This window comes from Triplophysa dalaica, chromosome 11 (assembly GCF_015846415.1).
Source record: "Triplophysa dalaica isolate WHDGS20190420 chromosome 11, ASM1584641v1, whole genome shotgun sequence".
In the NCBI taxonomy this organism is placed as follows: Eukaryota; Metazoa; Chordata; class Actinopteri; order Cypriniformes; family Nemacheilidae; genus Triplophysa; species Triplophysa dalaica.
This window is the reverse complement of record NC_079552.1, coordinates 13,059,366-13,082,330: the sequence shown is the minus strand read 5'-3', so window position 1 is coordinate 13,082,330 and position 22,965 is coordinate 13,059,366. Positions and strand designations below refer to the sequence as shown.

Below are 22,965 nucleotides of genomic sequence, written 5' to 3'. Positions count from 1 at the left end.
TGAAATAAACTCTGGGTTTAAAATCTGCTCCCGACCAGGTTAGGTTCACTGAGTAAGTTACTATGGTTACTGACTCCGAGTATAAGTTACCTCTCCTTTAGAAACGGGCTTGAGTTACCCCGCTTCTCAGGTTTGACAAACCCAGAGTTTCCCTCATTTCAGGGTTAATATACTCAGAGTTTTCACTAAACCTCCTTTCTGAAACCCTGGTCAAGGATCCAAGATGCAGGCATATAATCAACTGCAAAATGTCTAAAAATCACACTGGATATTAAAGTAATCAGAAAAGACGTAAACAAACTGAGGACATGACACCTCAACTTCTAGGTATGGAGACTTTTACAAAATCACAATACACTCACACTCATGACACCTTTTCATATTTTGGTTACTATTTTTGTCTTATGTTTTGTGTGTTCTCACACTTCGCTCTCTCTCTTTTTCGGGTCTGCACTACATCTGCATGCAGGTCGCGTGTAACCACTCTTTTTTTTCTCTTCAAAACAACGGAAATGACCGCAGTCTGACACACACATTGTCAGTCAGTCATTCTGTATCCCTGTGAGATTGTCCTCTGCTCTATGATATCACCTCGAAGGCATTGCTCTGAAGACTCGGTTCAGGGTGTGGTGCCCTAGACAGCACAGCGTGCTTTGATTATTTGCGTTGAACTCTGGGTTTTCTCTTGGCTGACTGCTGAGAAGCATCAGCCCACTTGAGCTCCAGTGTACACAAGCTAGGTTCTGTTTTGCACAGCAGGCCCAGATGAACAGGGCAGACGGGTTAGGTTTGTTGACTGCAGGGATACAGGTCCTCTTTTCTGGATGTCTGTGTTTTTACAGTTTGGGAGGTGGGCAGTTTTCAGTGACTCCCCAGTATGTTATAGAAGAGTATGAGAGCAAACTGTAATCCCCAGACAATGGGTGTGTGTTTGTTTGGGAAAGAAAAAGTAGATTTTTGATAGCCCTTTAGGTGGGTGTTTGCTCTTTAAATGTGAAATTTGTAACTTTTGCCTCTATATCAGCATCTATGTTTGAAGAATAAAAGGTTACTTTACTTATTTATCTTTATGTGGGCAGTCAAGTCAAGTGATGTTTCCCATGAAATCTCACCCAACGTTTTGAGCACTGATTTAATTTTAAAATAAATATTTATACATATTTTAAATAGTTAATATTTAACAAAAACCTGAAATTTCTTATTTTTGACTTTTCTTCTCAATGTGTATGAAACATAGAATTCCAGGTTACTGGTTGGTAGGATGTCACACACATCTGTCAGTTTAGTTAGTGCTAACACCGTTGTATGTTCAAGTGTTCGTTTTCCGCATAAGTTTGGTTTTAGTTAGTTGTAAAATGTAAGATGTGTGGCACCACACTGTGTTAATTTGTGAATGAGTTATCAAGAATTTATAGCGTTTCATTCAGTAGAAGTGAATGGGGGATGCATTGTCTATATTTTTTTGCTGTCCTTGGTTGAAGTCCATTTATGTAAAAGTAACATTTTCATGAAATTCCAACAGCTTAGAGGTAAAAAGTTTAGTGTTTTGAATTGGAGTAAAGTATTGAAGAAGGGTTTTGACCATTGTTTTTTCGCTTTTTTAAATACAGTTTATATCTTTTAAGTTTATGATGGTGAGTTAGTTTCTGAATATTTAGTGTATGTTATGTTAGGTGGCAATATCACTTTTACTCTTGAAGGGCACTGCAGGAAGGGTGCACTACTCGTAATGGTCATTTAAAAAAAAAAGTGAAAATAAATCCCTTCATGACTTGAATGAGTCAGGATTAGTCCATCAAATATAATTCTCCAAAAGTACATGAGGAGTGCTGCTGATGTAACGTGCAACTTTATCCAAATAAAAAACATTGTGGAAATGAACATTGCATGAAAATATTTTCTTATGCATTTCCTTAAAAAAATTACCCATATCACATTGTCAGTGGTTGACTTATCTGGCATTTGAGGGTTGGTGCATTAACAAATGCTTTGCTGGTCGTAGGAAGGAAAACAGTACATCTCAAGCTACCTCATAGTTTAAGAAATGAAATATGTTCTAACTTTTCCACGTTGCTATGACAGCCTTGTTTACTGTGTACACTGCATGTTGTGTTTTGTGCCAGTCACATTGATCCAACAGCAAATCTCTCATTCTGCCAGCAAAAGACTCTTGGAGTTTAATCTGGAGCTGTAATCCACCACAGGACAACCACAGTGCCACTTACATTCATTAGAGAGATGTGACGGCAGATTTTAGCACTAATATTTGTTATCTGTGTTTGTGATCCTTTCATCTTCCATACTCATGCAAGCTCTGATTCAAAACACCACAGTTCCTGGACTTGATTTACTTTCGACTGTTGCCGGAAGATGACATCTGTGGTGGAGCAATAGAAGTTCATAAACACATAAATAATCCCAGATCGTAATGATGTGCAATGCAGATGTTTTGATACCACTTTTGGGCTTGTTGATGTTTAGCACACACTGAAGGATTAAGCTCTCATAGCTCTTAATATATACTTGAGGTCTCTTTAGTACTGAGGGCTTTGCAGAAAAACATGTAAATGTTCATTTACACTTAGACACAGGCTCAGTGTAAACCACTCTCAAAGACTTCACCCTCTCATTACCCTTTTTTTAACAGTCATTGTGTCTCAGTGGCAGACCACTTGTACTGTAGTCTGGTTTTTATTTATAAGATGGGTAAGTTTGGATGAATTTTACAGCCTGTGTGTTCCTGTCTGTTAGATCTGGGCTTAGGTTTGTCTTTGATGCCATTAGAGCTCAAACCATCTGTGAAATCCAAACTGTAATTGTATTAAGACTCCAAAAAATGGCGCTATAAAGAACTAAAAGTGGTTCTTGGCTCTTAATCATAGGGGAATCACTTTAAGTGCTATATAGAATCACATCTTAGTGCTTCAGTGGTTCTTCAGATGTAATTATAGAACTTTGAATAGTGTGTGCGATTGTCGGCTAAAATAAAAAAAAAAAAAAAAAAATCCACGTGTTTTACTTATTGATGCGGTGTTGACGCGTTAGGGCTGGGTGAATATTTTCGTCATTTGTTTAGGTTTATTATATTAATGTTTCTGCACGATATCCTAAAATTACCATATGGCTTGAGATAAGAAGGTGTATTCCCTAATGAATTTAACAGTTTGTCATCATACAGATGGCAAGCTGAATGGTCCCTCTCTCTCTCTGTGTATTTGTGTGTAGCCTATATGTGTGTATGAGTTTGAGAGTTGCGATTTTCGAAGAATTTTTTAATATTTCCCAGCAAATATCGAATATTATTTTTGCTTTAAATGCCCATCCCTAATATAGAACAGCTGAAGAACAGCTGAATATGATATGTTTGCATATGGTTCTATACAGTATAGCACTTAATGATGATTAAGGACCAGGAACCACTTTTAGTTCTATATGGCACCATTCATTAAGAGTGGAGTGATTAGCTCACAAAAAGTTGTAGTTGTTCACATTACGGCTAAGCCATCTCCATGCTGTCTTTCTGTTTGGCTCCGAGTCAAAGCGAAAACTCTCCAAGTATGTAATGTGAGGGTGTAACCTGTGGGAATATTTTAGTTTCATTCTACTTTTGAAAGTTAAAGGGGTCATATGGCGGAAAATGTGTTTTTCTGTGTCTTTGGTGTGTTATAAATTGCCCATGCATATATTAGACACTTAAAATTGCAAAAATGTAAGTGTCGGAACAAAAGATGCATTCTATCTAAAAGCGAATGCGAACCCAGACCTGCATGAAACGCCTCGTCTAACCACACCCCCACTAGGGCTGCAACAAACGATTATTTTGATAGTCGATTATTTTTCAACTTGCGTGATTCGCACAATTCGCTTCATTTGCGCCGCCTCATCATCTCATAACCAGGGCTTCATTCGCGCTATCCGTGCCGCCAGTAGGTCTATCGCGTCTTTGCATTGACTTAACATGTAAATCACTTGCGCTTGACGCGCCATTTGGGTTTGGTCTGAACACAACATAACGTAACTGTGAAATTACCACATCAAACGTGACGTGCTAACATGAATGCAGCTTTTTAGCCGCCGGGTTGCTTCAGGGAAAAGTTATTTTTAAGAAGCTTCCCAATAGAAACATCGACAAGACTAAGTTTGTTTGCACCTTGACATCAACTCAACAGAGCCGGTTCAAAGGGTTTTTAGCAGGTGCCTCTTCATCGGGTTTTGGGCATTGGTACGACTGTTAAGAACCTCTCTGGGCTGTGTTTATATGTGTTCAACTGTCCTAAATACTGATTGGATTAAAACTCACTTCTCTGTTATTTTATTAAGCCTCAAGCAGAGGTTGTTTCACGGGGACAACAGTGCTTTCTGGTAACTGCTTTTTTCAAAAGAACATCAAGTAATGGAACTGGTCACTAAGCAAAATGTAAGTGTTGGGACAAAGACGGTATAACCTAGCAATTATGTGGAACAGCATGGGCAGATTCTATTGACTGCTTCTCTAACATGGAGGATGTGATTTGAATCACCAGCAGTTTGGGGACCACCTCTTGGCACAGAGTGAAAATCAATATCAAGGCATAATACTAGAAGCAATTGCAGACTATGATTTATCTAGCAAATGTATTTTTTTATTACATTGTATGCATTGCATTTGTATTACTTTAGAATCAATAATTGTATTTGTCACACACACAGTTATATACGGTATATAACTTGCAGTGAAATAAAATATCGGTCAACTTTAGGGTTGTCGCAATTGGTCGATATAATCAACTGCGTCGACACTGATAATAAGTTAATATTATCAATATTTTTAGATCTTTATTATATTATGATACCTTTTAAATTCATTTTCACCCTTTGACTAAAAAATAACCGTTTCCATATCAGTTATACAAGCAACAGCTTGCAAAGATGGCGGATTACGTTGAGTCGAGTGCAATATCAAACCATTTAGTTTGCTAAAGTTTTCAATGGTCGAATGCACCACCAGCTCGATGCATGAACATCTGGAAAACATACCGAGGGCTATTCTGGATGATGAGCGCCTCGGGCAAAGTGTTTTTGTCCATTACATTAACTCAACCTTTTTAGTCAGAACTTTTAAATTCCACTATATGTTTTTCAAAGGAGTTGGGGCGCGAGGACTGGAATTGAAAACCAACTGTAACGTTTAGATTGATCTGTGCCTCCATTTGATAATGTGCAAAAAATATTCAAATGTACATATGTAATATAAAATATATCTAAATATATAACTTTTGCTTTAAAAAGGATTTCATTTGGAGTTTCACTACTAAAGTCCTCTGTTTAGTTTTTTCATGAGATGTCTGTTGAATTATCTGTTTAGTAATAGTTGATTCCATTGCTTTAAACATTGCATTGTTTAATGTGAAAACTCAACTGTTGTGGTTTAATTGATCTACACTCACAGATGTAATTAACATAACAGAAGCAAAGAACATGTGGATGGATATGTTGACATTCACAACATTCATACTTTTTCTTTTAGTTTTACATTTCGTCAAGGCTTGTTTACATTTGTATTTTTTGTAGTGGCAAAGTTGCAAGTTAAATAAAAATTGTATCGTTTAGAATATTCGATTAATCTGCAATTTAATCGTTAGATTAGTCGATATAAAATTAGTCGTTATTGGCAGCCCTAGTCAACTTTTTACACGGTTTCATAGCAAAAACATAAACAAATGTTCCAGTTCATGCTCGTGTTCGTGGACTGCCCTTAACTTCCAGTGCACATTCAGATTATTTCTGATAAATAGCTTAAGAAACGTAAAATAACCATTATTTGGTTAAATTTGTCTCTCCAATATTTTGAATTGAGACTGCGATACCAAGCTCAACCACTAGATATCAATGTTCCACACTGTTTCTCTAGGAGCAGTCGTGGCCTAATGGTTAGAGAGTCGGACTCATGACCAGAAGGTTTCCGTTTCGATTCTCAGGGCCGGCGGGTAACGACTGAGGAGCCCTTGAGCAAAGCAAGGCAGTGATGCTGCCCACTGCTCAGGGTGTTTGTATGTTCACGACTTGCTCGGCACGTGTTAATTAGGTGGTTTAATGCAGAGCTCGCATTTCAGGTATGGGTCACCATATCTGACATACAGGTCACTTTCACTTCACTTTAAATGCGACAAAACTACAGGACAGTTCGAGACAGTTTAGGCATTTTTTACAAGGACTCGGGCATGTGTGTGCTGCAAATTTAGAATTTCTTCTTGTTATTTCATGTGGAAAGATGAGTAAATCGCGAGCCTGTCACCAGTGCAGGCTGTGTTTGATAGTCAACTGCGTGGGTCACTCGTGTCACTGATGTTTCCTGCTGCCAGGGACGCACACAATCTAAGTGAGTGCATAGCTACGAGTCGCTGTTTGCCGTGATGGATTTCTTGAGCCTGAGGACAAATGATTTTAAATATGAGACTCAATTTCTGTTGGTTCAAATTATTTCAGATTAAAGTCTCTCTATTTAGCACCAATCATTAACAAAGCTTCTCTGTAGACTCTTTTTAAATAAGCAGAACCAAATCTGCGGTCATCAAGTAACTTATGTCACGGTTGTGTGTGAGGCAGAACCCAAACGCAGGCAGGTGAATGTAACAAGAGACTTTTATTAGATTAAACAAAACAAAACCCACGATGGGGCAAAACAGAAATAGTACTCACAAACAGAAAACTTTCTACGAGGGGAACAAAACAAAACAAGATAGCTAATAAATAATAAATCCAAAACACGAAATCCACGTACAGAACTCACGGGGAGGAAACACATTCAATACATGAAACAGGGTAATCCAAATAACATCCGGAAGGGTAACGCGGGGCAAGACTAGAAAGACGATACAATGAACCGACGAGGTGTGAGGGGAAACAGAGGTACTATATAGGGACATGATACACGGGAAGATTGCGCAGGGACAGAGAAGGGCAAGTGACAAGACTAAACACTTATGGGAAATCTGGCGGGAAGAAGAAGGAACAGGTGAGGGAGATGAAACACTAATGGGACACTAACGGAGAAACAAGGGGGCGTAGCTAAACGAAAAACAGGAGGACACACTGCGAATTACCATAACATAGTGCCACGTGTCTCCACATAAAACAAAACATACACACAAGACATCGTACTGTAACAACCCTGTCCCCAAGGCACGAAATCTTAAAACAGAAAGGACAGGATAGTCACAACTTATTTGTCAGTATCAGTTATCAGTTATATGTCAATATAGTTATTTCGGGGAAAATAATTGAAACATTGCTAAATTCATTATTAGTCAAAAATCAAAGACCTAAAATTAACTGCAGTCCAGGGGCACCGTTTAATTATACAGTCTTTAGACTGTGCAAATATTTGAATATAAGATAAAATATAAGGTAAAAGGTATTAGAGAAAACTAAAGTATGGACAAAACTAAAATATAAAACACAGAAATTTACTTTAAAACTAAAGTATGTTTTGACAACTAAAGAATAAAATGTAAAGAATTAAAAAATAAATGAGTTGTATATATATTTTGAAATAACACATTTCCTAATTAATGGTAAAATGTGTAAATATATAATAAAATTAATTCAAATACAATTTGTTATTATAGAGTTAGTTCAAAGTTTCAACGCTCTTGTTTCTTGAAAAATGTGAAAAAAACTTCCAAAATTTTGTGCTATCCATGTTTAATGATTAATATTCATGATGTGTAGAACTCCCATTGAATGAGATCACTGTGTGATCTCGGAGCTGTGACATCACAATTTTTTTTCTCCAAAATACAATCCACTGTGACTGTCACTCGTAGCTGCTGGTTGGAACAAAAATTCAGATTAACAGAAAGAAACCTTTCCTCACATCTCATGGTGTCACGTCAGGTTACTTATACATGGTGTAAATTGCATGCCAGTTAGAGTTATATTCCAGTTTGTGACATGTTAAACCTTGCGCTGTTTAACCTGTCCATCACACATCTCTCAGTCTGTGCTGTGCTTTAGAAACTTATTTCTTTTGCAAGCAAGCTACTGTCAAATGCTGTGAATTTACTGATTTACACTACATGCTAAAACTCTGCCAGTTTTCTCTAGGTTTCTGAAAGACTAACAGAAAGACATGTCCTTGTTTTGTTTAGATTTTATGTGAGTCCTGAGGGCCTCATAATCTTTGATGTTTCGCGTTCAGCTCTGAGGCGCTGTAGACAAGCGGTGAAGGGGCGTTAAAAGGTTGGCCATTTTGAAGTTCTATTAACTTTTTCCTGACCTCATTGTGGCTGTAATGTAAAAGCTATAGTGGGGTTTTCATCCCTGGCCCTTTATATGAAGGAATGGATGGTGGGAAACCGATGAGCCGTGACTATATGTCAGAGACCTACAAATATCAATCTCTTTCCCTGCAGACCTCATTGACTCTGGGCATGGGACATTTTTAATGAAGGACGGGACAGTCGGTCAAGGTTATTTAAGAAAAATGAACAGTGTTGTTGTTCTGTGAGGTGTCCTATTGTTAGTTCTCCACAGTTCTTCTATTGTGTGTGCCATAAACATACTATACAATACACACAAAGACGATATGTTTTGTTTTCTCAATGTGTTTTAAAGTGGAGAACCATGCTGTAGTTTACAAAATTCATTTTTATATATAATTTTCTCTTTTTATCTTTGTCGATTGTATAGGCTATACCATTTCATGGGTCTTCAACTGCTAATTAAAGTCAAATAATAAAAATAAAAAAAAGTAAAGCAAGGGTACAGAAATATTACAACCAATTTGCTCTTTAAGCTACGCAGCTGAGCGGTCTCATTGAAGCTCCTGCGCATATGCAATTTTAACCTGCGTGTGGACAAAAACATCCATTCAGGCAGCAGAAGCGATTGATGAAACGTTTATGATCTGCATTCACAAGAAAACGGTAGGGCCTAAGTCAAATAAGTATCTATGTCTTTCTTTCAAGACTGTAAGTTTAGAATCAGTGCATTTTCTGTTAATTTGATAGGCAAATAACACCACACCGCTTCTGTATTGTAAACTCTGAAAAAACTATTGTACACTTTTAACCTCAATGAAACGCACACCATGTACCGATGGCGCACCTCAAACAAGTTGCCCCAAAAATAATGCGGACTCGTTGCATGTTGCTTTTCTTAGTCTGATATGATGCTCTGCAAGAAAAAAGATGTAATGTAACAGCCGCGACAATAAGAAAAATAAGAATGACACCTAATAAAACGGCCTGCTTTTACAACAGATATACATAACCTATGCATAACATCTGGACTGATTTCTTTCAAATCCAGAGACAACCACTCACTATAGTCTTTGTGCCATTAACCAGCGTCAGTCATCTCATTGAAGCCTAAGATTCAGGACAAGTAAAGGTTTATCTGTCCATCTCACAGTAAAAGGAATATGTATGATGCGCCAAATCCCCTAAAATAATCAAACAATCTATATTAACCATAAAATAATACACAGATAAGTATGTATTTGCAACAATGTGATGAATAATAGTGCTAATGTAATGTCTTAACATAAATTGCTGTGTTTCTATTTAAATAGCTCCGTGTACACATTTAGTATAAGTGGGTTCCTGCTCCATGCATCGTATCTTGTCATACAGGAGCAATAATACAATAGGTGCTAATACAAGGTTCCTAGTTTCAACAAAAGCTAGACCACTACCTGTTGAGACAAAAACGCAGGTAAGGGGTCCGCAGGTAAGGGGTCCTTTCCCTGAAAAAACGTTGAAGTCCCCTTCCATATAGGACCTTGTGGCTTCTAAATATGAGTTACAGTATATGAGACTAAATGGAGTCCCTCTGAAGACTAAATGTTTGTGAAGTAAAGAGTGAGTGATTTTTAACAGATCCACATTTCCCTCTTAGCATAAATGCTTCAAAGGATTTTCTGCCTCTAATAAAAACATGAATGATGTCGTTCAAGGTATATCTGGCATTTATAAACCACAGAACATGAAAATGTGTTTCCAAGTGTAATGTACTGTGCAGACCAGTTCCACATACAGTAAACAAAAGGCTAAGAATAGTCCTGTCACCTCTTGTATTAGTGACATAATCTCTGTTGAGAATGGGAGTGCTGTTGAAGTGTAACAGTAGTGCTTTTTGCTCAGATTTGGACTCTACATTGTCTTGACGATGAGGTCATTCCCTGCTGACGGTCGTTCACTGGCCCTTTTGTCTTGATAATAATCCAATAGTACACATTTGTTCATGGAGGTTTATGGGTGCATCTTGTTTTTAGGTGTTTCCCTATAATACATGTATAATAGGATTGTGGGATTGCTGTTTATTGAAGGCATGAAATGTCTATAAAGAAGATAGCAACTGGGACGAATAAGGATGCGTTTGGAACACCATTATGTGTCCTTAAGGTCACTTTGGATAAAAGTGGATCCCAAATGTAAATTAACGTCACAGTCGTGCATACGTTATTAGTGGAGAGACAGTTATGTTTCAAAAAATCGTTTGTAGATGTCATTTTTGAAGTTATGTTGTGAATAAAGCACAAGAAGTAGCTTTGTACCTACTGATCCATCCAAAGTGCATTGTGTCTTAAGACCAAGCCGTTTCTTTTACAGTTACCATAAACACATCACAGATGACTTCTGTGCATTGTTGCTGTTGTGGTTGGTTGGTTTTGTGCTCTTTTGTTAGATGTGGTTTATGTTTTGGGCACAGTGTATTTTGGAATACAGTTTGTAGGTTTACTGAGAATGAAGGAATGGGAAATAAAACACTGTTCACAGTCATGGATTTATTCGTGGGTAACTGGGTTAATTTGTCTGCAGCTCAAGGCACATACAGACATGTATATGAATGTTGTGTGTTCTTAAAGCTATTACAACTAATAAAATGAGACCACAGGCTTTCTTCTAGTTAAAATAGGAATGCTTCGGGAAAACTTGATATAAATACGTTTCAGTATCAATGGTTTCATACAGTATAGAGCAGATTGCATTCACATTGCACTATAAAAAACGTGTGTACTTTTACACAATCGTAATATAAATCTTAGGGCTCCACAGAATGTGTCTGGGAAGTTATAGCTTAAAATACACCACAGATCTTTTATTATAACATGCTCTAGATGCCCAGTTCTGCATGTCAGGAGAAACGCGCCTTTTTGGTGTGTTCTTTAAGTGCAAATGAGCTGCTTGTCCCCCCCCCCCTTTTCAGCAGAAAACGCAGCCGGGGCTGTGAGAAAGAAGGGTCACATAAAGGGAATGAGAAACGCCGTGTCTCGTCTTTAAACACCAAACACAGTGCTTTCTATGTGATCTCTTTCTCTATGTGAAGTTTTTCTCTTCTTCGGATTTCACTTTTCAAGGTTAAAGTTTACTCAAAAAGTTCCTCCTTTTGGCCGGATTACATTTCTCCATTTTGCAAAATCAAGGGGAAAGGCGTCTACTACACCCACGAATTTAGAGGGGCGTGATATGTAAATTACTATCGATTTCAGCCGCCGCATTCATCAAGGTGCGATCATTCTAACGATGACATTGGCAGCATACGAATGTTTGATGAATCACACGTGAACCCTTGGGTTAGATGATTTCTGCACACAGATCTGCGCTCATTTCTACATTAGATTGATAAATGAGGCCCAGTGTCTCGTCTTTGACCACCAAACATATTGTTTTCTATAATCATACCTGTTTCCCCCGGAGCCATCCGCAAAGGCGTTTCCGGTCCCCGTTGGTCTGGTCACAACCATTTTTGGGGGGTGAGACCACGCTCGTGTCCCAGGGTTTTTCACGGGTGAAAAAACAAAATGGGAGGGTAGCAGGAGATGAGCGTTAAATCTGGAGATTCTAACAGGAGTGTTGACGAGTATGTCTATAAGCGAATGGACTCCTAAAAAATGCCTCACATTATCTATATCCGAATAATTACACATGGCAAACCGGTCACGTATTTACAAACCATACACACTGCTCTCTATAAGTCTCTTGTCTCCTGTGGAATGGGAACAGTGTTCTGTGCTTGTCTTTGCAGCCATTAACTGAACAGTTAGCATGCTTTGCTCTGCTTTGCTCACTTTTACCATGGTGTCGGAACTAATGCACGTATGTCGATTGCAAAACAAAAATGGATGGACACGTTCATGAAAAGGGGCAGTAAAATTATAATGAGAACGGCTACCTATGTTAGAAGGGGAGTAAAATCTGAACAGCTCGTTATCTCACAGGCTTGCAGATATAGGGTCACATAAACAAAGATGGCATAGGCCCTCCTATATTTGTGATAAACATGGATTTGTGATCTCTTGACCAGCTGTCTGCAACAACACATTTTGATTTTGGCACTCCTCCACTAAAAAATTTGTATATTTAACTTCAATCCATTGGGATTATGACCCTCATTTCTATGTTGTGGAAGGGGGGGATGGAATCAGAGAGGATGAATCAGGAACAGGTGGTTGTTCCAGTGTCACATGCATGACTTGTTGTCACACGTGGATGGTGTTCATGTTGTGAAAAATAAAATAAAATAAAAGATGAGCATCATAAAAAAACTGGGCCGGGTGACACTTTTAAATTGTAACTGTGTAAGTGATAAAGGCAACAAGAAAGGTATTCCTCATGGTTGGACTGTAATTCCTTTGAGTTCATATTTTTTGCAGGTGTTGTTGTAAAGTCAATGAAGATAAGTCACATGACACTGAAAAGATGGTCAAATGTGTTATCCTGAGGGTATTGCTTTTAGTACTGCCTTTGGTTAAATTCAACTATCAAAATATGCACAACATGGTCAAACACTAAACTTAAATTGTAATTTCTTTCCACTCCAAACACCACTAAGTAACATGTATTATATTACATTTTCAATAATATCTCCGAAATATCACATTAGCAGTCCAGTCAGTTTTCATTCAATCATTTTCTGGTTGAAGAGAGTAATGGATGGTCTATTTTTGAATACTCCCATTCAAACTAATCCCATATTCTTTCTTGCCTCAGTTTCGAAGGCCACTTTGACATTTCAATTATGTGTCTTGTCAGATTAACAGAATCATCAGGATCCCTCACCGATGGACCAATTAACTACAAGTACAAGACGAAGTGTACTTGGCTAATTGAAGGATAGTAAGTATTGCTCTTTCAATTCGATTGGTCTGTTATTTATTTTTCAGTTTTTTTGCATGTTTTAAAAATATATAATAAATATAATTTATAGCATATTTAAATTAAGACTATCTTAAGAAATAGATAAAGGTTATTTTTATTTTATATTTATATACAAGGCTCTCTGGAATGCTTAATTCAGATTTTTGCTTATCTGTTGTGGATATATCTTTACTGCTTTTTTAATATTTGAAATCTTCTTTTAGTCCAAATGCTGTGCTCAGGTTAAGGTTCAACCATTTTGCCACAGAGTGCAGTTGGGATCACATGTATGTCTTTGATGGAGACTCCATTTATGCACCTTTGGTAGCTGTTTTCAGGTGAGATCACAGTAATAACAAAATAACAATGTGTTCTTTCTTATTGTGAACAACATGCTCTCATTCCATATTAGGAAACTCGCTTCAGTTTGAATTCTTCAATTATTATCATTAAAATAATGAAAAAAGAGTATTCATTTTTGCAAACAAAAATTATACACGTGGCACTGTTACACAGCTCTCTAGCCTAACTGAATCTTCAGCATTTCAACCAACATGTGTACAGTAATAAACTATAGTCATTTTTCTCTATAGTCTATAACTATAGTCATTTTTCTCTATAGTCTATAACTATAGTCATTTTCCTCTATAGTCTATAACTATAGTCATTTTTCTCAACATGTCGATACTTACTGTTGGATGTCTTTTTATTGATGTGCGGTGAAATCACAATTTACATCATCAGCATAAGAAATCTGCCCAGAAATTGCATAAGGTGTTATTTGCCACTGATGTGTAATTGTTTGACATGATGGACCTCTGCAGGGCTTTGGAAAAACTGTCAGAGGGTGCTCCAAAATACTTACTTTGCAGTTAAATTCAGTTTATCAGTTTAACACTAAAGGCATCGAATGCACAGTTAACTGCACGTTATCTATGCATTATTTTCACATTTTCTGGACATTCAAAGCATGTGAGTTACAAGATACAGTTTTTTTTAAATATTTTTTTACTATGCATAGAACCATAACATAAAAATCAATAAAAGTCATACAATATAAAAAATACATTTAGGGGAGCAAGGCAAAGAAATAAAAAGGAAAAAAAGAAAAAAACAAGACCTTTAAATTATTCAAAAAGTTTGAAAGATAAACATAATTTAACAGTTTTCATAGCTTTTCTATTGGTACTATTGGCACAAGGTACAGGTGTTTTTTTACTTCATCATCTGCTTGACATCAAAGTACCGCGAGAGCGATGTTAACAAGGATAGTTCTCGAACCATTCTCGCGGTACTACGCGAATATGCCTGCGCACGCTGCCTAATGCCTAAGTTTAACACAAATTTTACTTTTCTTGGCGGCGGTGAACGCTTCAAGTTCCACATTGACATTAAATAATTTACGTGACGTGTAAATAAGCGGTAAACCCAAAGAGCGCATACTTTTACATGTGCGGCCATGGAAAAATGCCCATTCATATCGCGCGTGCGTAAATCCGCGATGTGGACACTGATGATTTGACTTCGACATCACTGCTTAATCGAGCTGTAAACGTTATTACTCATAACTTGCCTTTATTTCTCAACGGACATTGCAGGTATGTTGACTATTATTTTTAGGCTATTTAATGTGCACTTTACCCGAATGTTTTTATGTTTAAACTTAATTATGTTAACTACAGAACAAAGTGTTAACACTTAACGTTAAATGTTTTCTTAAAGATTTCTTGCGCGTTTCCTAAAGTATGAGTTTGCTCGTGCGCAATCGAGCTAAGATGCATCATAAAATGTGATGTTAGTTCAGGGAACATACGTGCGCATCTATGCATCTTGGCTTATGTGGAGCGATTTTGTGATTTGAGGCAGTTCACCAGAGAGATAATTGCCAATATTTGTTGGATGTTGACTATATAATAATAATGATTAACATTGGTTTGTGGCCAGTTCGTGTTTTTGTTATATTTTAGTGATTTCAGAGAACTTGCAGAATTAATTCCTGGATGAACATTACGTTTTTGTCGGCCAATGCTTATAATAAACGCATGTTAAAACCCGTCTTTGCTTGTCTCTGCCAGTGGCGGCTGGCCAATAGAGGGCGCTACTGCGCCGCCCTCCCTGAGCTACACACACGAAATAATAATTATATAATTTTTTTAATGTATATTTGCGTAATGTAATGTTAAAGATAATCATCTGTGCAAAACATATGTTTTCGTCGACACAATATGGCCTGTCTACACGTCTCATTTTCAGCTGAGGGGCGATAGAGAATTCGTCCACAGGAGGCGGGACTTTGTAGAATTTAGTCAAATGCTGATTCAAGATAAACAATTTATTTAAAACGTGACATAAAATTTACCCAATCAGCGTCCACAAATCTCTTCTGAAATGAGCGATTTTTCTTTCGCCCCAAACTGCTAAAATCGGGCCTGGTCTGTAGTGGCGCAATTTCCAATTGTGTGTCTATGGCAGGCTCTGGTTATTCCGGACACCCTTCCCGCTTTGCGTTGTACCGCACAGCATCTAAAACATAGTAAACTGTGTCGCTTTGAAACTTTTTTCTGTGTTCAGCCTTTAGGTTTTGGTTAGCGTATTAAAATAAAAATATTAGCAAATCATGAAATGTATTATTTAACAAAAATTACATTTTAAAAGAGAAACTCTTTTTTTTTTTTGAGAAGATCTTCACAGTCTACAACACGATAACTGTGTCTGATCTGTGCTCAAAATAAAAAAAAACAGTGACCCTTAAATTGAAATCGCCATTAAATTGTTAATGTCTTAATTATGTTATAGTTGGGATGGATTAAAAAAACACTTAGTTTTATAATAAAAAAATTATATACAAATGTTTTCATTCCGTATCATTCACATTTTCACGGTTTTCAATGGTGTCCCACATTTAGTTTGTTGGGTGGTGGTCACCCTAGCCACACCCCCATCTCAAAAAAAATTCACCAGCCGCCCCTGGTCTTTGATTAATTTTATCTGTTATCTGTGTCCCGTGATGCCGTGTTTTGCTCATTGTGTGTGGGTGCGCGATAGGTCAGTGTTTGTGTGGGTTCGTGGATTATTGTCTATCTTAGTTGAAGCACTGAATATGATCTTATTTTCTGTTTAGAGATAGCATACTTCAAGATTATACTGGTAAAGGATTAGAATATTATATTATTGTTTACTGGTTGCTGTAACCCGTGAACTACTGTGTATGTGTGTTTAAATGCCAGCTTTCTCATACAGCCCTAAATAGGAATGTCTTTGTCATTTAATTTGTCATTTTTACTTCTGTTTCTCCAGTGGTCTAGTTGTACCAGAAGCTAAAGGAAATGAGACGATTCCAGAGGTGGTGACCACATCTGGATACGCAATGTTGCACTTTTTTAGTGACGCCGCCTACAACCTTACAGGATTCAACATCTTTTATTCGTGAGTATCGTTGTAAAACACACAATGAGTAAAATATGAACTCATATTACAGCGACATCTTAAATGTTTCTTTCCTTCAGTGCATCTTGAGTGTTTGTTTGATTGTTTTTAATACGTTTTGCTATTCTGTGTGATCTCTCTCGTCACTGTTCTGTTTAGGATAAACTCCTGTCCTAATAACTGTTCTGGTCACGGGAGGTGTACTACAAGCAACTCTATCTCTAGCAGGGTGTACTGTGAGTGTGAGCGATACTGGAAAGGTGAGGCCTGTGATATTCCCTACTGCTCAGGGGATTGTGGGAGTCCTGACCGCGGGTACTGTGACCTCACCGGAGAGAAACTCTGTGTCTGCAATGACAGCTGGCAAGGTGAGGGGCCACCGCTTGTACAGATGTTTTCCCTTGTTGTTGTAGGCCTATAACATATCTCCATTCTATTTTCGGTTTTGTGGCTGGTATTGAAATATGTGTTAACATCTCATGAATTCAGACCTGTTCAACATGCACCAAGGTACTGTTTTATGAATGAGTAACATATCATTAATGAAACTTGCGTCATTGGGTTGTTTCAGAAGGAATATTCCTTATCAACAGTGCCACCTGCTGGATATGCAATAAATGAATGAGACGCACTGATTATGGAAAAGGGCTCATGGAGTTAACATTATGCATGACTTTTGCAGTTCACTTTGACATGTTTTCTGTTAGAAATATATGGATTGGTTTTTTTGGGGGGATATTTTGCAGGTAGTTTGGTCGATTTAAAAATAGGACATTGTTGGATTTGCATTTGGATTCAAGATTGGGCACACCACTAAGTGCAAGATGAACCTTTAGTATTTCTGTTCCTTGTATTATAAAAAAATCTGAGATTAATTAACCTGAGATTAATTAAACAAAGATTGCAACAGTAGATCCCAGTTTACAAATGTGTTCAATCATGTTTTTATTAAATTACATTTGAAAAGGTTTACTAAAGAAACTGAGAAGATAGGTTTTTTATGTTTATGATGGGGATTACTGGAAAAGATAGAAATGACTGTCACCATGCAAAGCTTGATTGTGAACCCACAATCTTGTTGTGGTTCAGAAAAAGTATTATTTTCCAACCACTAGCTGGCAGTGTTGGACAAGTTTGACAAATGTTTTCTCTACCTGCATCTGGAGAGTTCGTCTTCTACATGTGCTGCTTGAACAACCTGACAAACAAATTTTGAGGACTATGCCCATTTATTTTTAGCCATTTTATTTCTAAATTTAGAACACAGTCCCATGAATTCATGGATATATGTATTTTAACTTTTGAAATTCAAGGAATGTCAAGACTTGACTTGATAATTCAATTGAAATGTATAGTATATCTTGTTCATAAATGTATGTTCTGGTGTAGGTGCATTAATCCACAGTAACTAAATTGACACTTAGACAGTCTTCGGTTTTCCATTGTATGTTTCTTTTCCATCTCAGGTCCAGATTGTTCTCTCAAAGTACCCTCTGCTGAGCCATACTGGTTTTTGCCTAACGTGAAGCCTGATGGACAGTCACTAGGACGGGCTTCCCATAAAGCAGTGGTTTGTGGGAAGCTGATGTGGGTGATTGGTGGATTTACCTTTAACTACAGCTCCTTCCAGATGGTTATTAAGTAAGTTATGCTGCCTTGTGACATTAATAAACAAACATTTACAACTCCACTTGCTGTAGATGTGTGAAATCACAAAGTCATTGTTATTGATTTTCTGTTTTTCGTTTTTTTCTGTTTGCAGCTATAATTTAGAGAGCAGCACATGGGATGTGGTGCAGATCAACAGTGGCCCCCTGCAGCGCTATGGGCATTCTCTGGCTCTCTACAAGGTCACTCACATTTTATAATCACCATACTTAACATAACAAAGCATCTCTGAGTAGATTTGCCAAATGTTGTTTGGATCATTGATTGATTCACAATAAAGAACATACACTGTAGTTCAGCTATAGGAATAGCTACATGTTGAGTTGATTTACATGTTTTTAAAATGTATTTTCTATGGTGATGTTTTTGTGTTGCATTATGACAATGGCAAAGTTTAAGTTTTACTAAGTTTTAATTATTTATCTTAAAAACAAATCATACTTTATGGTCTGTTTTTCCTTTTTCTTTGAGAGCAATAGGAAATGGTTAAGATGAAGAGAGAACAATCTAATGAGAATTTTAGTTGCAGAGAAATTCTTTATCCATTGTTCTCTCTACATCTCAAAGACAGACTATCAGAACATATAAGAGAAGAAATCGAACAGAGCTAAGCTTGCTTTATTATACTTCAAATTTAAAATATTTTTTTCTGTGTAGGCTGACAATGTCTGTCATAACTTCTGTTGTTTAGAGGTGCATAGAAAAACATTGTTGCATTGGCCGGGAATCGAACCCGGGCCTCCCGCGTGGCAGGCGAGAATTCTACCACTGAACCACCAATGCTCACATGACATATGTTTGCTGGTGTGGGCTCCTGGACATGTGGGTCAAATGTGTCTTAAATGCTGCTTGTGATTCCAATTCTTTAAGAAACAGAAAGGGCTGGAGGGCAGATGTTATATTGAGTGTAAAATGAGTACCCATAAAGTACCCTCACTGGCCCCTTGCAAAGAGGACCTTTTTTGTCAGTCCATTGTGTTAACTGATCACGCAGGGCTATGAAAAGCAGATTGAAAGAGTCAAAGGAATAGTAAAAGTGCAAAAGAAATAGGAAGGGTTAGTGGGGCCTTTTAGAGGTGAAATAAGAGCTATGTTAGAATGCCACACAGATTGCGCAACGTCTGACATTCCTCAAAGAAGACCTTCATGTGAGCATTGGTGGTTCAGTGGTAGAATTCTCGCCTGCCACGCGGGAGGCCCGGGTTCGATTCCCGGCCAATGCAACAATGCTTTTCTTTACACACTGTTTATGTGAGAAATCTGAACAGAACGAACAACTTCTGTGATTGTCAATTTAAGTAATGTGTAAGTTCATACTTTAAAATAATGGAGTGAATCTTGAACTTGAAAGTGCAATCCACTAGCTCATCCCTCAAGACAAGACATTTGTTTAGATGAGCTCAGTTTTGTTTAGATAAAGAACCATTACTGTGTTTTCTTTTGAGTCACTTGAGATGTCCTACATAACTGAGTTAAAGAGATGTGTTCCATACACAACTTTAAATCACTGAATTACAAATCCTTTCCAATTCATTTTCCATTGTGGGGTGTTTGGCTTCACCACAAGGGTGTGTGCTAATGTCTGCAGATTCTTCAAGTTGTTTATGTTGCAAATGGCTTCACTGAGTCTAAAAAAGAAGGGAATTGTGTAAGCTGGTCTCACAGGACTATTTTTAAGACTATATGTTTTATATTAGACTACTTCTTATTTAGCAGGCTAAGATAGAATACACACAGTTTATTCCAAAATAATTTTATATGTATTTGACACAACGGCACGCACATTCTGTACATGTGAATGGAAATGTGTTGGATTGTGGAGAAAGAATATTGTATATCTTGAAGATCTCCTTATCTTCTCCTAAGCTACAGGAGGTGCCCAGTTTTCTTTCATCACTACTGAGATCTGTATTTAGGTGTCAAGCCGAGAAGTGGCGTATCTCTTTTGCTTCTCTTAGTGTTCTTATTATTCAGCTTCTTCTTCTGCCGTGGAAGTCTATAGCAGCCCATAGAACCGTACATGGGAATGTTGGGAAATTTGGCACACACATAGAGAACAGTCTTAACTTTTACCCTCGCAAATATGGAGTCCTTGAATGTGAATGTTTTTGAACTCCTAGACGGTTTGCGCGATTTGCACAAAGTTTGGTATTCAGCATCTAGAGAAACTGCAGACAAAAAGTTATAAGAATATTTTCGATTGGCAAATCCGTTCTCATATAGCGCGTATACGAATGTGACTTCGAGCACACCAAAATTGATTTGATGCGGTATCTTTGCCAAACTTTTAATTATTGACAAAAAAACTGGTACAGATCATCACAGTCCTGACCTGAGGTAACATACACAGTTTAGGCATAGCGCCACCTACTGGTTCAGAGATAAATAAAATGGTTATGTTTGCTGATAACTTTTGAAAACTTTTTTTGATTTGTGTCAAATCAGAAGAAAGGTATCGTTTGATTCCTTGAGGCATTTTGATTCGAACTATAGCCAATGTTCTTTATTCGTCCATTAAGGGCGTCGCCCATTTTGAATTTTGTTTTTTACAAACGCAATGGCGAACTCCTACGAAACTTGGTACGGTTCATTAAGGTCAAGTTCTGAGAGGACCTGTATAGTTATAGGCCAGCGGCGGCCATCTGACATTTTCACAATATTTTCCTTTGGTCCTTGTTTTGGGCTTGACCCTGTGATTGCTGCTTGCAGCTATATGTTTCTTATTTCTTCTAGTCCCTTGCTTCAATTGGAGCTACTTCTTTAAATATTTATTTATTGGGAGCCAGAACAAAATCTGAAACAATCTCTGATGATATTAGGAGATTTTATAGATTTTTTGTCTTTGTAAGGTGCTTGAGGGTACATGATCGCAGTTGTTATTAGGGCTTAGCAAAAGCAAGACTAAGCTGGGAGAGCTAGGAGCTGTGGACTTCTTTCTATGTGGACTTCCTTCTAGACGCAGTGTATTGATTGACTTGATACTCTTTACAGGAGGAAATCTACATGTTTGGCGGGAAGCTGGATCCAGGCCCGGGGAATGTAACAGACGAGCTGTGGGTGTTTAATACAAATGTCCGATCCTGGTCCCTCAGGACTCCCATCCCTCTGCTGCATACTCAACATTTTGCTGTGGAGGGACATAGTGCACATATAGTGGATAACAGTTATGGAGAGGCCATCATGGTAGTGCTGTTTGGCAATTCACCCATTTATAGCTACCTGAGACACGTCCAAGAGTACAACATTCGTAAGTACTTACATTCACATAGAAGCATAATGATGAAAGTGTTTCGATAAACTGGTTTTATGTCTTTCGAACCGACAACTGCAGGTCCTCTGACTTCCAGCAGAGGGCAGTAAGTGTATTATAAAGTGTTGTTAGCGTAATGATATATCCTGAAACAATAAGTTGACATGGCTAGACTCATTAAAGTGAAGTTTTCCACTTTCTATTCTATTAGTGGACTTTTCTACTCGACTCATTCCACTCGGTCACAAACACACACACCCACTCAAACACACTCATTAAAAAGTGGTGGTACCTGAACCTCACTGTCTGGGACTGAACAGTGATTTATGTGTCTGAGCTCTGTTGAGACTCCACTTAAATCCATCTCTCTAACACTTTCTCTCTTTAAATGAATGCACAAGGTTATTAGAGATGTTGAGAATGGTGGCCACTCTGCATTTGTGAACAAAATTAAACATTATAATAAATAAACATTAAGTGATGCAATATATGTATATAACTTTTATAAAATGCAACAAAACAGGGTCGTAACCTGTCAGGCAGTCAATATAATGCAGAGGCATGCACTTAAGCTTCGATCTTTCGGAAACAGGTTCCTATCTTTACCTGATCGTCCCTGAAAATATTTACAAAACTGCTAAAACATCCTTTTTGTGAACACTTTTTGAATGCTTACACTATATTTAAAAAAAGAACAAAATTGTATTTCTTTCTCTCCTTCTAACATGCATTTCTTTAGTTTTTTTTTATATGCCTCTCTTTTGTAAATTGTTAGGGTTAAAACGTTTTCTAAGTTATTCCAAAGATTTTCACCATATTGATAGGTCAGATATCAATATTTTATTGTTTAAATACCAATGTGAAGTCGCTCTTAGTTTTTAAAGTGTCTTTTGTTTTTAAAGCCTAATTTTTCATAGTAGCTAAAGCCTATACACAGAGGTTTTTTTTAAATGAAAATAAAGGCTTTCAACTATTAAAATATATGCGAGTCCCTGGATGCTGAATCTTTTTTTTATTTATTAGGAAGAATCCAATTTTTTTATTTAATTTAATATACTGGTAATTAATACATTATTTGACTATTTATATTTCAAGTTTTGACTAAAACCTTTACATACATAATGCTGGAAAACCACATGTTTACATTCGGATTAATCATCCTGAGTATGCTTGCATAAAGAATTTTAAAATAAAATATGGCCTGTAGTTTCACTTTATATGCCTATTTTTGTGGTTGACTTGAATGTTTCGAATTTTTTTGTTGCATTGGCTGGTATTAAAATCGTTGCATGATTGAAGTAAAGCTATGAAAAAAGAGATGCTTGCATTGGCCGGGAATCGAACCCGGGCCTCCCGCGTGGCAGGCGAGAATTCTACCACTGAACCACCAATGCTTGGATAAAGAGATTTTTGAGGGGCCCGTCATCTTATCTCTGTCATGTTGTGTATGACTTTTTTTGCTTCCCTTTAACCTATTTCAATTGTCCCTGGGCAAGTTTT

The 22,965-nt window shown here is 37.4% G+C and overlaps 1 protein-coding gene and 3 non-coding genes across 6 annotated transcripts in view; 2 read left to right on the top strand and 2 right to left on the bottom strand.

Moving 5' to 3' along the window:
• atrnl1a (attractin-like 1a) overlaps positions 1-22,965 on the top strand; it is a 201,415-nt gene that overhangs the window by 10,221 nt on the left and 168,229 nt on the right. For 2 of the 3 annotated variants that reach the window (XM_056760413.1, XM_056760414.1), the window contains exons 2-8: positions 13,017-13,100; positions 13,346-13,459; positions 16,419-16,547; positions 16,707-16,915; positions 18,014-18,188; positions 18,310-18,397; positions 21,207-21,462. In XM_056760413.1, coding sequence (XP_056616391.1) covers positions 13,017-13,100; positions 13,346-13,459; positions 16,419-16,547; positions 16,707-16,915; positions 18,014-18,188; positions 18,310-18,397; positions 21,207-21,462 — 1,055 coding nt within the window. Of the gene's footprint in view, positions 1-13,016; positions 13,101-13,345; positions 13,460-14,453; positions 14,720-16,418; positions 16,548-16,706; positions 16,916-18,013; positions 18,189-18,309; positions 18,398-21,206; positions 21,463-22,965 lie in introns of those variants that run through there. The other variant, XM_056760415.1, reaches the window with a different exon arrangement.
• Positions 18,928-18,998, bottom strand: trnag-gcc (transfer RNA glycine (anticodon GCC)). Its single transcript has one exon. It is a non-coding gene; the product is annotated as a tRNA-Gly (tRNA).
• trnag-gcc (transfer RNA glycine (anticodon GCC)) lies at positions 19,368-19,438 on the top strand. Its single transcript has one exon. It is a non-coding gene; the product is annotated as a tRNA-Gly (tRNA).
• On the bottom strand, positions 22,789-22,859 carry trnag-gcc (transfer RNA glycine (anticodon GCC)). Its single transcript has one exon. It is a non-coding gene; the product is annotated as a tRNA-Gly (tRNA).